This window comes from Oncorhynchus mykiss, chromosome 24, assembly GCF_013265735.2.
Source record: "Oncorhynchus mykiss isolate Arlee chromosome 24, USDA_OmykA_1.1, whole genome shotgun sequence".
Classification (NCBI taxonomy): Eukaryota; Metazoa; Chordata; class Actinopteri; order Salmoniformes; family Salmonidae; genus Oncorhynchus; species Oncorhynchus mykiss.
Window position 1 is genome coordinate 39,595,216 of NC_048588.1, and position 17,300 is coordinate 39,612,515.

At 39.9% G+C, this 17,300-nt stretch overlaps 1 protein-coding gene across 4 annotated transcripts in view; it reads left to right on the forward strand.

Annotated features, from left to right (window-relative positions):
• LOC110503405 (cGMP-dependent 3',5'-cyclic phosphodiesterase) overlaps positions 1 to 17,300 on the forward strand; it is a 233,189-nt gene that overhangs the window by 199,193 nt on the left and 16,696 nt on the right. For all 4 annotated transcript variants that reach the window (XM_036962131.1, XM_036962133.1, XM_036962132.1 and 1 more), the window contains exons 14-20: positions 3,320 to 3,471; positions 3,814 to 3,877; positions 3,983 to 4,064; positions 4,173 to 4,347; positions 5,365 to 5,477; positions 7,258 to 7,335; positions 7,439 to 7,561. In XM_036962131.1, the coding sequence (XP_036818026.1) occupies positions 3,320 to 3,471; positions 3,814 to 3,877; positions 3,983 to 4,064; positions 4,173 to 4,347; positions 5,365 to 5,477; positions 7,258 to 7,335; positions 7,439 to 7,561 (787 nt within the window). The remainder of the gene's footprint in view (positions 1 to 3,319; positions 3,472 to 3,813; positions 3,878 to 3,982; positions 4,065 to 4,172; positions 4,348 to 5,364; positions 5,478 to 7,257; positions 7,336 to 7,438; positions 7,562 to 17,300) is intronic.

Consider the following 17,300-nt stretch of genomic DNA (forward strand, 5'->3'; position numbering starts at 1 on the left):
CCTTCCTCTGTTCCTGCCTCTTCCAGTCTGCTTTTCCCTTACTCTGTTCCTGCCTCTTCCAGTCTGTTCCTGCCTCTTCCAGTCTGTTCCCGCCTCTTCCCGTCTGTTCCCGCCTCTTCCCGTCTGTTCCCGCCTCTTCCCGTCTGTTCCTGCCTCTTCCCGTCTGTTCCCGCCTCTTCCCGCCACTTCCCGTCTGTTCCTGCCACTTCCCGTCTGTTCCTGCCTCTTCCCGTCTGTTCCTGCCTCTTCCTGTCTGTTCCTGCCTCTTCCTGTCTGTTCCTGCCTCTCTTTCTCTGTTAGTTATACATTTCTAATCATATTATAGTGGCTGGAGATTAAAGCCACTCATCTCTTCGTTTCAAAGAGTTATTACCCCTCAACACACACACACACACACACACACACACACACACACACACACACACACACACACACACACACACACACACACACACACACACACACACACACACACGTGACAGGATCTTGGCTAGAATCTGAGAGGAAGACATCCCATAGTATCCTCAGTGGGGGCTAATGATAGGGCTGAATGCAGTCTCCATAGTAACACTGACAGACTGGATATGTAGGGGATTATTAGTGAACTGTGTAGCAGATGAGTTTATCCTCTTATTTCTGCTATTTCCAGTATAACTTACTCCTTTTTCCTATCCTTCTTTCCCATTATCCCTCTCATTATCCTTCTTTCCCATTATCCCTCTCATTATCCTTCTTTCCCATTATCCCTCTCGTTATCCTTATTTCCCATTATCCCTCTCGTTATCCTTCTTTCCCATTATCCCTCTCGTTATCCTTCTTTCCCATTATCCCTCTCGTTATCCTTCTTTCCCATTATCCCTCTCGTTATCCTTCTTTCCCATTATCCCTCTCGTTATCCTTCTTTCCCATTATCCCTCTCGTTATCCTTCTTTCCCATTATCCCTCTCGTTATCCTTCTTTCCCATTATCCCTCTCGTTATCCTTCTTTCCCATTATCCCTCTCGTTATCCTTCTTTCCCATTATCCCTCTCGTTATCCTTCTTTCCCATTATCCCTCTCGTTATCCTTCTTTCCCATTATCCCTCTCGTTATCCTTCTTTCCCATTATCCCTCTCATTATCCTTCTTTCCCATTATCCCTCTCGTTATCCTTCTTTCCCATTATCCCTCTCGTTATCCTTCTTTCGCATTATCCCTCTCATTATCGTTCTTTCCCATTAACCCTCTCGTTATCCTTCTTTCCCATTATCCCTCTCGTTATCCTTCTTTCCCATTATCCCTCTCGTTATCCTTCTTTCCCATTATCCCTCTCGTTATCCTTCTTTCCCATTATCCCTCTCATTATCCTTCTTTCCCATTATCCCTCTATTTCGTCTCTCATCATCCCTCTCTCATCCTCCCTCTCATCATCCCTCTCTCTCATCATCCCTCTCTCATCCTCCCTCATCATCCTTCTCTGTCATCATCCCTCTCTCATCATCCCTCTCTCATCATCCTTCTCTGTCATCCTCCCTCTCATCATCCTTCTCTTTCATCCTCCCTCTCATCATCCTTCTCTGTCATCATCCCTCTCTCATCATCCTTCTCTTTCATCCTCCCTCTCATCATCCTTCTCTGTCATCCTCCCTCTCATCATCCCTCTTTCTCATCCCTCTCTCATCTGTATCTTCCTCTGATTCCTCTCATCATCCCTCTCTCATCATCCTTCTCTGTCATCATCCCTCTCTCATCATCTGTATCTTCCTCTGATTCCTCTCATCATTCCTCTCTCATCATCTGTATCTTCCTCTGATTCCTCTCATCCTCCCTCTCTCTCATCCCTCTCTCTAATCATCCCACTCTCTCATCATCCCTCTCTCATCATCTGTATCTTCCTCTGATTCCTCTCTCCCACCTGCCTCCCATCCCTGGATGGTGTTGGTGTTGTAGGACGGGGCTAATCATTAACCCCTCGAGGGCTGAAATACTGATGCTAGTTCATTGATTTGTTAATGTTGCTGATTGGCTTGGCGGGTTCACTCACCTGATGTCCCAGGTCTGAATCCGTCCCTGGTTAGTAGGAGAGAATGGAGACAGTACAAATCCAACAGCACTATTTATCATGAATTTAACCTTTAATTCAGAGTCCATTTTTCCACCTCCCTCCCTCCCTCCATCCCTCCCTCCCTCCCTCTGTCCCTCCCTCTGTCCCTCCCTCTGTCCCTCCCTCCCTCTGTCCCTCCATCCCTCCCCCCTCCATCCCTCTGTCCCCCCCTCCATCCCTCCCTCTGTCCCTCCATCCCTCCCCCCTCCATCCCTCTGTCCCCCCCTCCATCCCTCCCTCTGTCCCTCCATCCCTCCCCCCCTCCCTCTGTCCCTCCATCCCTCCCCCCTCCATCCCTCTGTCCCCCCCCTCCATCCCTCCCTCCCTCTGTCCCCCCCTCCATCCCTCCCTCCCTCTGTCCACCCCTCCATCCCTCCCCCCCTCCCTCTGTCCACCCCTCCATCCCTCCCCCCCTCCATCCCTCCCTCCCTCCCTCCCTCCCTCCGTCCATCCCTCCCTCCCTCCCTCCCTCCCTCCCTCCCTCCCTCCCTCCGTCCCTCCATCCCTCTGTCCCCTCCTCCCTCCATCCCTCCCCCCTCCATCCCTCTGTCCCTCCATCCCTCCCTCTGTCCCTCCATCCATCTTTCACCTCAGTTGTCAGTCAACAGCCCCCACTCCACTCCACTTTCCTCTAAATATCTCTATCAATCACACTTGTCCCTTTCCACCTCTATTACACTCTCTCCATCTGTCTCTCATTCCACCCAGTCCCTCTCTCATCCCCTTCCCGGTTCTATCCTCCTATCACATACCGTTTGTTCTGCCAGACAGATATCTGATGCTTCCAGGCTTAGCGGAATCTGCATTCCAGATAGCCTACTGATTCTTTGTGCCAACAAGCCAATCAGGGTCTAGCGCCAGCCTACTGTCAGAAACAGCCCAGACTCAGAGGTTGAGTTTCTCTAGAGTGGTGATTGAGGGATGAGGGAATCGTTTTTCCTGATTATGTGACCTGACCTGAAAAAGAAATCCTTCAAAATTAAGTCCTCTAGTCTAGAATGACCACAGTTTTTCCCTAGTATTGTCGTTCTGCTGGTCTCTCCTCTATAGTGATCAGAGTGGTGAGGTGTTGCCATCTGCAGGCAGAGTTGTGTAACTGATGTTATTGTAACAGCTGAGGCATTTAGTCTATCCCTCTGGCCTGTTTAAACACATATTATTCTATTGATCAGTCAACTTTTCTCCACTTTGGAATTCAATGTTTCATTTTTGATACAAATGTGTTCTCTCTGTGTAGACACACAGAGGCGGATGAACATGCGATCCAGCACTGCTTCTGTTACACCTCCACTGTCCTCACCTCCACACTGGCCTTCCAGAAAGAACAGAAACTCAAAGTGGAGTGTCAGGCACTGTTACAGGTGGCCAAGAATCTCTTCACACATCTGGGTGAGTTACCGTCCCTTCTCTGCACTTCTTCCCTCTCCTCTCCTCTCCTCTCCATCTCCTCTCCTCTCCTCTCCTCTCCTCTCCTCTCCTCTCCTCTTCCTCTCCTCTCCATCTCTTCTCCATCTCTGTTCTTTTCTCTATTTTCTTCTCTCTTCTCTACTATTTTATTCGCTTCTCTCGTCTCCTCTGGTCTCCTCCTTTTCTCTTCACTCCACCGGCTCAGATCGAATCCCTACAGACTGATAATACAACCCTACTTGTGGTAGATCAGCCTGTTGATTCATCCATCCCCACCCTGTGTGTGCTCTCTCTCCCCCCCCCTTTCTCTCTCTCTCTCTGTAGATGATGTGTCTGTGCTGTTGCAAGAGATTATAGTTGAGGCCAGGAACCTCAGTGATGCAGAGATGTGAGTTCTTGATGTAACACAACCTACACCAGCTAACATGCTTTCCAGAATAACTCATGTGGAGGAAAATAGAATAGAATACTTATTCTCTCTCTCTGTCTATAGTTGTTCTGTGTTCCTACTGGATCAAGTTAGCCATGAGCTGGTTGCCAAGGTGTTTGATGGGGGTGTGGTCAGTGATGATGAGGTAGAACACATGTATAGAACTTCTCTGTTTGACAATTACAAAGATTACAATGATGATGATGCCGATGACGACGAAGAGGAAGATTCTAAAGATAGTCTGTGTGTGCAGAAGGAGTTCCGTATCCCTGCGGACCAAGGCATAGCGGGTCACGTAGCTATGACTGGGCAGATCCTGAACATTAAGGATGCGTACTCCCACCCTCTGTTCTACCGAGGAGTGGACGACAGCACCGGGTTTAGAACACGGAACATCCTCTGCTTCCCCATCAAGGACGAGAACAACGGTGAGAACTAAACTAACACTACTGGTGTTAACAACTAAACTAACACTACTGGTGTTAACAACTAAACTAACACTACTGGTGTTAACAACTAAACTAACACTACTGGTGTTAACAACTAAACTAACACTACTGGTGTTAACAACTAAACTAACACTACTGGTGTTAACAACTAAACTAACACTACTGGTGTTAACAACTAAACTAACACTACTGGTGTTAACAACTAAACTAACACTACTGGTGTTAACAACTAAACTAACACTACTGGTGTTAACAACTAAACTAACACTACTGGTGTTAACATCTAAACTAGCACTACTGGTGTTAACAACTAAACTAACACTACTGGTGTTAACAACTAAACTAACACTACTGGTGTTAACAACTAAACTAACACTACTGGTGTTAACAACTAAACTAACACTACTGGTGTTAACAACTAAACTAACACTACTGGTGTTAACAACTAAACTAACACTACTGGTGTTAACAACTAAACTAACACTACTGGTGTTAACATCTAAACTAACAATCTTGGTGTTAACAACTAAACTAACACTACTGGTGTTAACATCTAAACTAACAATCTTGGTGTTAACAACTAAACTAACACACTAACACCTATGCTGCTCCATTTCTCATCCCCCTCTTTCAATTCAAGGGGCTTTATTGGCATGGGAAACATGTGTTAACATTGCCAAAGGAAGTGAGGTAGATAATATATAAAGTGAAATAAACAATAAAAATGAACAGTAAACATTACACTCAGAATAAAGACATTACAAATGCAATATTATGTATATATACGGTGTTGTAACGATGTACAAATGGTTAAGGGTACACAAGGGAAATAAATAAATGTAAATATGGATTAAATACATGTATTTACAATTGTGTTTGTTCTTCACTGGTTGACATTTTCTTGTGGCAACAGGTCACAAATCTTTCTCGCTCTGTCTCTCTCTCATTTCTCCCTCTCTCTCTCACTCTCTCTCACTCTCTCTCTCTCTCTTTCAGAGGTGATTGGGGTGGCTGAGTTGGTCAATAAGACTAATGGACCGTGGTTTAACCGATTCGATGAGGACCTGGCCACTGCTTTCTCCATCTACTGTGGAATCAGCATCGCACACGTGAGTCAGACACACTACCCAAAGCTACACAAGAACCGCTGATCTCTGACATTCTAGTTATGCGGAAGTCACACAGAGTGTTTTAAACAGTAGGATAAGAGACTGCTGGTTAGTGCCCTATTGATGTGGTGTAGATTTAGTTGTGGTCAGACTTGGTTGACTGACTGGTCTCTCCTGTATGTTAATGTGGTTGACTGACTGGTCTCTCCTGTATGTTAATGTGGTTGACTGACTGGTCTCTCCTGTATAATAATGTGGTTGACTGACTGGTCTCTCCTGTATAATAATGTGGTTGACTGACTGGTTTCTCCTGTATAATAATGTGGTTGACTGACTGGTCTCTCCTGTATAATAATGTGGTTGACTGACTGGTCTCTCCTGTATAATAGTGTGGTTGACTGACTGGTCTCTCCTGTATGTTAATGTGGTTGACTGACTGGTCTCTCCTGTATAATAGTGTGGTTGACTGACTGGTCTCTCCTGTATGTTAGTGTGGTTGACTGACTGGTCTCTCCTGTATGTTAGTGTGGTTGACTGACTGCTCTCCTGTATGTTAATGTGGTTGACTGACTGGTCTCTCCTGTATGTTAATGTGGTTGACTGACTGGTCTCTCCTGTATGTTAGTGTGGTTGACTGACTGGTCTCTCCTGTATGTTAATGTGGTTGACTGACTGGTCTCTCCTGTATAATAATGTGGTTGACTGACTGGTCTCTCCTGTATGTTAATGTGGTTGACTGACTGGTCTCTCCTGTATAATAATGTGGTTGACTGACTGGTCTCTCCTGTATAATAATGTGGTTGACTGACTGGTTTCTCCTGTATAATAATGTGGTTGACTGACTGGTCTCTCCTGTATAATAATGTGGTTGACTGACTGGTCTCTCCTGTATAATAATGTGGTTGACTGACTGGTCTCTCCTGTATAATAGTGTGGTTGACTGACTGGTCTCTCCTGTATGTTAATGTGGTTGACTGACTGGTCTCTCCTGTATAATAGTGTGGTTGACTGACTGGTCTCTCCTGTATGTTAGTGTGGTTGACTGACTGGTCTCTCCTGTATGTTAGTGTGGTTGACTGACTGCTCTCCTGTATGTTAATGTGGTTGACTGACTGGTCTCTCCAGTATGTTAATGTGGTTGACTGACTGGTCTCTCCTGTATGTTAGTGTGGTTGACTGACTGGTCTCTCCTGTATAATAATGTGGTTGACTGACTGGTCTCTCCTGTATGTTAATGTGGTTGACTGACTGGTCTCTCCTGTATAATAATGTGGTTGACTGACTGGTCTCTCCTGTATGTTAATGTGGTTGACTGACTGGTCTCTCCTGTATGTTAATGTGGTTGACTGACTGGTCTCTCCTGTATATTAATGTGGTTGACTGACTGGTCTCTCCTGTATGTTAATGTGGTTGACTGACTGGTCTCTCCTGTATAATAATGTGGTTGACTGACTGGTCTCTCCTGTATGTTAGTGTGGTTGACTGACTGGTCTCTCCTGTATGTTAATGTGGTTGACTGACTGGTCTCTCCTGTATAATAATGTGGTTGGCTGACTGGTCTCTCCTGTATAATAATGTGGTTGACGGACTGGTCTCTCCTGTATAATAATGTGGTTGACTGACTGGTCTCTCCTGTATAATAATGTGGTTGACTGACTGGTCTCTCCTGTATAATAATGTGGTTGACTGACTGGCCTCTCCTGTATAATAATGTGGTTGACTGACTGGTCTCTACTGTATAATTGTGTGGTTGACTGACTGGTCTCTCCTGCGTGTTCAGTCTCTTCTGTATAAGAAGGTCCATGAGGCTCAGTTCAGATCCCACCTGGCCAACGAGATGATGATGTACCACATGAAGGTAAAACACACACACACTACCCCCCCCCCCCCCCCCCCCCCCCCCACCCCAACACACACACAGACATCAAGTGCAGCAGTAATGTGTGTGCGTGTGCGTGTAGGTTTCAGAGCAGGAAGTGGCCCAGCTGTTGGAAACTGGGCTGGAGCCAGTGGATGAGATTCATCCCTTATTCGCTGAATTCACCTACACACCCCGCTCACTACCTGACGACAACACACCCATGGTAAGACAAGCAGACAGAGAAAGAGTGTGTAAGTACGTGGAGAATTCTCTAGGGGAGGGCAGCTCATAATAATGGCTGAAACAGATCGATTGAATGGCATCAAACCAAAGCCTGTCCTCCCCATTTAAGGTGACACCAGCCTCCTGTGGTGTGTGTCCATGCAAATCCACAGAGATGTATAGTAGCCATAGAGAGGTATCCATAGAGATGTATAGTAGCCATAGAGATGTATAGTATCCATAGAGAGGTATCCATAGAGATGTATAGTATCCATAGAGATGTATCATCCATAGAGATGTATAGTATCCATAGAGAGGTAAAGTATCCATAGAGATGTATAGTATCCATAGAGAGGTAAAGTATCCATAGAGATGTATAGTATCCATAGAGATGTAAAGTATCCATAGAGAGGTATAGTATCCATAGAGATGTATAGTATCCACAGAGAGGTATCCATAGAGAGGTATAGTATCCATAGAGAGGTATAGTATCCATAGAGAGGTATCCATAGAGAGGTAAAGTATCCATAGAGATGTATAGTATCCATAGAGATGTATAGTATCCATAGAGATGTATCATCCATAGAGATGTATAGTATCCATAGAGAGGTAAAGTATGCATAGATATGTATAGTATCCATAGAGATGTAAAGTATGCATAGATATGTATAGTATCCATAGAGATGTGTAGTATCCATATAGATGTAAAGTATCCATAGAGATGTATAGTATCCATATAGATGTACAGTATCCATAGAGATGTATCATCCATAGATGTATAGTATCCATAGAGAGGTACAATATCCATAGAGATGTGTAGTATCCATAGAGATGTATCCATAGAGATGTATCCATAGAGAGGTACAATATCCATAGAGATGTGTAGTATCCATAGAGATGTATAGTATCCATAGAGATGTAAAGTATCCATAGAGAGGTATAGTATCCATAGAGATGTATAGTATCCACAGAGATGTAAAGTATCCATAGAGAGGTATAGTATCCATAGAGAGGTATAGTATCCATAGAGAGGTATAATATCCATAGAGATGTATAGTATCCATAGAGATGTATAGTATCCATAGAGAGGTAAAGTATAGTATCCATAGAGAGGTATAATATCCATAGAGATGTATAGTATCCATAGAGATGTATAGTATCCATAGAGAGGTATAATATCCATAGAGATGTATAGTATCCATAGAGATGTATAGTATCCATAGAGAGGTATAATATCCATAGAGATGTATAGTATCCATAGAGATGTATATTTTCCATAGAGATGTATAGTATCCATAGAGATGTATAGTATCCATAGAGATGTATAGTTTCCATAGAGATGTATAGTATCCATAGATATGTATAGTATCCATAGATATGTATAGTATCCATAGAGATGTATAGTATCCATAGAGATGTATAGTATCCATAGATATGTATAGTATCCATAGAGATGTATAGTATCCATAGAGATGTATAGTTTCCATAGAGAGGTATAGTATCCATAGAGATGTATAGTATCCATAGATATGTATAGTATCCATAGAGATGTATAGTATCCATAGAGATGTATAGTTTCCATAGAGAGGTATAGTATCCATAGAGATGTATAGTTTCCATAGAGATGTATAGTATCCATAGAGATGTATAGTATCCATAGAGATGTATGGTATCCATAGAGATGTATAGTATCCATAGAGATGTATAGTATCCATAGAGATGTATAGTATCCATAGAGATGTATAGTATCCATAGAGATGTATAGTATCCATAGAGATGTATCCATAGAGATGTATCATCCATAGAGATGTATAGTATCCATAGAGATGTATCATCCATAGAGATGTATAGTATCCATAGAGATGTATATTATCCATAGAGATGTATCATCCATAGAGATGTATAGTATCCATAGAGATGTATCATCCATAGAGATGTATAGTATCCATAGAGAGGTAAAGTATCCATAGAGATGTATAGTATCCATAGAGAGGTAAAGTATCCATAGAGATGTATAGTATCCATAGAGATGTAAAGTATCCATAGAGAGGTATAGTATCCATAGAGATGTATAGTATCCACAGAGAGGTATCCATAGAGAGGTATAGTATCCATAGAGAGGTATAGTATCCATAGAGAGGTATCCATAGAGAGCTAAAGTATCCATAGAGATGTATAGTATCCATAGAGATGTATAGTATCCATTGAGATGTATCATCCATAGAGATGTATAGTATCCATAGAGAGGTAAAGTATGCATAGATATGTATAGTATCCATAGAGATGTAAAGTATGCATAGATATGTATAGTATCCATAGAGATGTGTAGTATCCATATAGATGTAAAGTATCCATAGAGATGTATAGTATCCATATAGATGTACAGTATCCATAGAGATGTAACGGATCCATAGAGATGTATCATCCATAGATGTATAGTATCCATAGAGAGGTACAATATCCATAGAGATGTGTAGTATCCATAGAGATGTATCCATAGAGATGTATCCATAGAGAGGTACAATATCCATAGAGATGTGTAGTATCCATAGAGATGTATAGTATCCATAGAGATGTAAAGTATCCATAGAGAGGTATAGTATCCATAGAGATGTATAGTATCCACAGAGAGGTATCCATAGAGAGGTATAGTATCCATAGAGAGGTATCCATAGAGAGGTATAGTATCCATAGAGATGTATAGTATCCATAGAGATGTATAGTATCCATAGAGATGTATAGTATCCATAGAGATGTATAGTATCCATAGAGATGTATAGTATCCATAGAGATGTATCATCCATAGAGATGTATAGTATCCATAGAGATGTATCATCCATAGAGATGTATAGTATCCATAGAGAGGTATAGTATCCATAGAGATGTATAGTATCCATAGAGAGGTAAAGTATAGTATCCATAGAGAGGTATAATATCCATAGAGATGTATAGTATCCATAGAGATGTATAGTTTCCATAGAGAGGTATAGTATCCATAGAGATGTATAGTTTCCATAGAGATGTATAGTATCCATAGAGATGTATAGTATCCATAGATATGTATGGTATCCATAGAGATGTATAGTATCCATAGAGATGTATAGTATCCATAGAGATGTATAGTATCCATAGATATGTATAGTATCCATAGAGATGTATAGTATCCATAGAGATGTATAGTATCCATAGAGATGTATCCATAGAGAGGTATAGTATCCATAGAGATGTATAGTATCCATAGAGATGTATAGTATCCATAGAGATGTATAGTATCCATAGAGATGTATCATCCATAGAGATGTATAGTATCCATAGAGATGTATCATCCATAGAGATGTATAGTATCCATAGATATGTATAGTATCCATAGAGATGTATAGTATCCATAGAGATGTATAGTATCCATAGAGAGGTATAGTATCCATAGAGAGGTAAAGTAAAGTATCCATAGAGAGGTATAATATCCATAGAGATGTATAGTATCCATAGAGATGTATAGTATCCATAGAGAGGTATAATATCCATAGAGATGTATAGTATCCATAGAGATGTATAGTATCCATAGAGAGGTATAATATCCATAGAGATGTATAGTATCCATAGAGATGTATATTTTCCATAGAGATGTATAGTATCCATAGAGATGTATAGTATCCATAGAGATGTATAGTATCCATAGAGATGTATAGTATCCATAGATATGTATAGTATCCATAGATATGTATAGTATCCATAGAGATGTATAGTATCCATAGAGATGTATAGTATCCATAGATATGTATAGTATCCATAGAGATGTATAGTATCCATAGAGATGTATAGTTTCCATAGAGAGGTATAGTATCCATAGAGATGTATAGTATCCATAGATATGTATAGTATCCATAGAGATGTATAGTATCCATAGAGATGTATAGTTTCCATAGAGAGGTATAGTATCCATAGAGATGTATAGTTTCCATAGAGATGTATAGTATCCATAGAGATGTATAGTATCCATAGATATGTATGGTATCCATAGAGATGTATAGTATCCATAGAGATGTATAGTATCCATAGAGATGTATAGTATCCATAGATATGTATAGTATCCATAGAGATGTATAGTATCCATAGAGATGTATAGTATCCATAGAGATGTATCCATAGAGATGTATCATCCATAGAGATGTATAGTATCCATAGAGATGTATCATCCATAGAGATGTATAGTATCCATAGAGATGTATAGTATCCATAGAGATGTATCATCCATAGAGATGTATAGTATCCATAGAGATGTATCATCCATAGAGATGTATAGTATCCATAGAGAGGTAAAGTATCCATAGAGATGTATAGTATCCATAGAGAGGTAAAGTATCCATAGAGATGTATAGTATCCATAGAGATGTAAAGTATCCATAGAGAGGTATAGTATCCATAGAGATGTATAGTATCCACAGAGAGGTATCCATAGAGAGGTATAGTATCCATAGAGAGGTATAGTATCCATAGAGAGGTATCCATAGAGAGCTAAAGTATCCATAGAGATGTATAGTATCCATAGAGATGTATAGCATCCATTGAGATGTATCATCCATAGAGATGTATAGTATCCATAGAGAGGTAAAGTATGCATAGATATGTATAGTATCCATAGAGATGTAAAGTATGCATAGATATGTATAGTATCCATAGAGATGTGTAGTATCCATATAGATGTAAAGTATCCATAGAGATGTATAGTATCCATATAGATGTACAGTATCCATAGAGATGTAACGGATCCATAGAGATGTATCATCCATAGATGTATAGTATCCATAGAGAGGTACAATATCCATAGAGATGTGTAGTATCCATAGAGATGTATCCATAGAGATGTATCCATAGAGAGGTACAATATCCATAGAGATGTGTAGTATCCATAGAGATGTATAGTATCCATAGAGATGTAAAGTATCCATAGAGAGGTATAGTATCCATAGAGATGTATAGTATCCACAGAGATGTGTAGTATCCATAGAGATGTATCCATAGAGATGTATCCATAGAGAGGTACAATATCCATAGAGATGTGTAGTATCCATAGAGATGTATAGTATCCATAGAGATGTAAAGTATCCATAGAGAGGTATAGTATCCATAGAGATGTATAGTATCCACAGAGAGGTATCCATAGAGAGGTATAGTATCCATAGAGAGGTATAGTATCCATAGAGAGGTATCCATAGAGAGGTATAGTATCCATAGAGATGTATAGTATCCATAGAGATGTATAGTATCCATAGAGATGTATAGTATCCATAGAGATGTATAGTATCCATAGAGATGTATCATCCATAGAGATGTATAGTATCCATAGAGATGTATCATCCATAGAGATGTATAGTATCCATAGATATGTATAGTATCCATAGAGATGTATAGTATCCATAGAGAGGTAAAGTATAGTATCCATAGAGAGGTATAATATCCATAGAGATGTATAGTATCCATAGAGATGTATAGTTTCCATAGAGAGGTATAGTATCCATAGAGATGTATAGTTTCCATAGAGATGTATAGTATCCATAGAGATGTATAGTATCCATAGATATGTATGGTATCCATAGAGATGTATAGTATCCATAGAGATGTATAGTATCCATAGAGATGTATAGTATCCATAGATATGTATAGTATCCATAGAGATGTATAGTATCCATAGAGATGTATAGTATCCATAGAGATGTATCCATAGAGAGGTATAGTATCCATAGAGATGTATAGTATCCATAGAGATGTATAGTATCCATAGAGATGTATAGTATCCATAGAGATGTATAGTATCCATAGAGATGTATCATCCATAGAGATGTATAGTATCCATAGAGATGTATCATCCATAGAGATGTATAGTATCCATAGAGATGTATAGTATCCATGGAGATGTATAGTATCCATAGAGAGGTATAATATCCATAGAGATGTATAGTATCCATAGAGATGTATAGTTTCCATAGATATGTATAGTTTCCATAGAGATGTATAGTATCCATAGAGATGTATAGTATCCATAGAGATGTATAGTATCCATAGAGATGTATAGTATCCATAGAGATGTATAGTATCCATAGAGATGTGTAGTATCCATAGATATGTATAGTATCCATAGAGATGTATAGTATCCATAGAGATGTATAGTTTCCATAGAGAGGTATAGTATCCATAGAGAGGTATAGTATCCATAGAGATGTATAGTTTCCATAGTGATGTATAGTATCCATAGAGATGTATAGTTTCCATAGATATGTATAGTTTCCATAGATATGTATAGTTTCCATAGAGATGTATAGTATCCATAGAGATGTATAGTATCCACAGAGAGGTATCCATAGAGAGGTATAGTATCCATAGAGAGGTATAGTATCCATAGAGAGGTATCCATAGAGATGTATAGTATCCATAGAGATGTATAGTATCCATAGAGATGTATAGTTTCCATAGATATGTATAGTTTCCATAGATATGTATAGTTTCCATAGAGATGTATAGTATCCATAGAGATGTATAGTATCCATAGAGATGTATCCATAGAGAGGTATAGTATCCATAGAGAGGTATAGTATCCATAGAGATGTATAGTATCCATAGAGATGTATAGTATCCATAGAGATGTATAGTATCCATAGAGATGTATAGTATCCATAGAGATGTATCATCCATAGAGATGTATAGTATCCATAGAGATGTATCATCCATAGAGATGTATAGTATCCATAGAGAGGTATAATATCCATAGAGATGTATAGTATCCATAGAGATGTATAGTATCCATAGAGAGGTATAATATCCATAGAGATGTATAGTATCCATAGAGATGTATAGTTTCCATAGATATGTATAGTTTCCATAGAGATGTATAGTATCCATAGAGATGTATAGTATCCATAGAGATGTATAGTATCCATAGAGATGTATAGTATCCATAGATATGTATAGTATCCATAGAGATGTGTAGTATCCATAGATATGTATAGTATCCATAGAGATGTATAGTATCCATAGAGATGTATAGTATCCATAGAGATGTATAGTATCCATAGAGATGTATAGTTTCCATAGAGAGGTATAGTATCCATAGAGAGGTATAGTATCCATAGAGAGGTATAGTATCCATAGAGATGTATAGTTTCCATAGATATGTATAGTTTCCATAGAGATGTATAGTATCCATAGAGATGTATAGTATCCATAGAGATGTATAGTATCCATAGAGATGTGTAGTATCCATAGAGAGGTATAGTATCCATAGAGATGTATAGTTTCCATAGAGATGTATATTATCCATAGAGATGTATAGTATCCATAGAGATGTATAGTTTCCATAGAGATGTATAGTATCCATAGATATGAATAGTTTCCATAGATATGTATAGTATCCATAGAGATGTATAGTATCCATAGAGATGTATAGTATCCATAGAGATGTATAGTTTCCATAGAGATGTATAGTATCCATAGAGATGTATAGTATCCATAGAGATGTATAGTATCCATAGATATGTATAGTATCCATAGAAATGTATAGTATCCATAGAGATGTATAGTATCCATAAAGATGTATAGTATCCATAGAGATGTATAGTATCCATAGATATGTATAGTTTCCATAGATATGTATAGTATCCATAGAGATGTATGGTTTCCATAGAGATGTATGGTTTCCATAGAGATGTATAGTATCCATAGAGATGTATAGTATCCATAGAGATGTATAGTATCCATAGAGATGTATAGTATCCATAGAGATGTATAGTATCCATAAAGATGTATAGTATCCATAGAGATGTATAGTATCCATAAAGATGTATAGTATCCATAGAGATGTATAGTATCCATAGAGATGTATAGTATCCATAGAGATGTATAGTATCCATAGAGATGTATAGTATCCATAGAGATGTATAGTATCCATAAAGATGTATAGTATCCATAGAGATGTATAGTATCCATAAAGATGTATAGTATCCATAGAGATGTATAGTATCCATAGAGATGTATAGTATCCATAGAGATGTATAGTTTCCATAGAGATGTATAGTTTCAATTTCAGATTCAACAATGCAGTAACCAATAACAATGTAGTCCTAAAATTAACAAGGTAGATGAAAAACACAATAGATATAAAAATAAGAAAGAAGGTCATGATAAAATAAACACACTATATATTTTTATTTCTCTTTTATTTAACCAGGTAGGCCAGTTGAGAACAAGTTCTCATTTACAACTGTGACTTGGCCAAGATAAAGCAAAGCAGTGCGACAAAAACAACAACACAGTAGTTAGTAGGTAGTTGGATGGGCTATTTACAGATGGGCTACGTACAGCTGCAGAGATCGATGAGCTGCTCAGATAGCTGCTGCTTAAAGTTAGTGAGGGAGATATGTCTCCAACTTCAGCGATTTTTGCTAAATTTGTTCCAGTCATTGGCAGCAGAGACCTGGAAGGAAAGGCGGCCAAATGTGGAATTGGCTTTGGGGGTGACCAGTGAGATATACCTGCTGAAACGTGTGCTACGGGTGGGTGCTGCTATGGTGACCAGTGAGCTAAGATAAGGCGGAGCTTTACCTAGCAAAGACTTATAGATGACCTGGAGCCAATAAGTCTGGTGACGAATATGAAGTGAGGGCCAGCCAACGAGAGCATACAGGTCACAGTGGTGGGTGGTATATGGGGCTTTGGTGACAAAACGGATGGCACTGTGATAGACTGCATCCAGTTTGCTGAGTAGAGTGTTGGAGGCTATTTTGTAAAAGACATCGCCGAAGTTGAGGATCGGTAGGATGGTCAGTTTTACGAGGGTATGTTTGTCAACGTGAGTGTTGTGAAATAGGAAGCAGAGTCTAGATTTAATTTTGGATTGGAGATGCTTAATGTGAGTCTGGAAGGAGAGTTTACAGGCTAGCCAGACACCTAAGTATTTGTAGTTGTCCACATATTCTAAGTCAGAACCTTCCAGAGTAGTGATGCTAGTCAGGCAGTCAGGTGCGGGCAGCGATCGGTTGAAGAGCATGCATTTAGTTTTACTTGCATTTAGGAGCAGTTGGAGGCCACTGAAGGAGTGTTGTATGGCATTGAAGCTTGTCTGGAGGTTTGTTAACACAGTGTCCAAAGAAGGGCCAGAGGTATACAGAATGGTGTCGTCTGCGTAGAAGTGGATCAAGGAATCAACCGCAGCAAGAGCGACATCTTTGATATATATACAGAGAAAAGGGTCGGCCCGAGAATTGAACCCTGAGGCACCCCCATAGAGACTGCCAGAGGTCCGGACAACAGGCCCTCCAATTTGACACACTATCTGAGAAGTAGTTGGTGAACCAGGCGAGGCAGTCAAGTCTGTTGAGACTGCCGATAAGATTACGATGATTGACAGAGTCGAAAGCCTTGGCTAGGTTGATGAAGACGGCTGCACAGTACTGTCTTTTATCGATGGCGGTTATGATATCGTTTAGTACCTTGAGCATGGCTGAGGTGCACCCGTGACCAGGAAACTGGATTGCACAGCGGAGAAGGTATGGTGGGATTCGAAATGTTCACTGATCTGTTTGTTAACTTGGCTTTTGAAGATTTTGGAAAGGCATGGCAGGATGGATATAGGTCTGTAAAAGTTTGGGTCTAGAGTGTCACCCCCTTTGAAGAGGGGGATGACCGCGGCAGTTTTCCAATCTTTAGGAATCTCAGACGATACGAAAGAGAGGTTGAACAGACTAGTA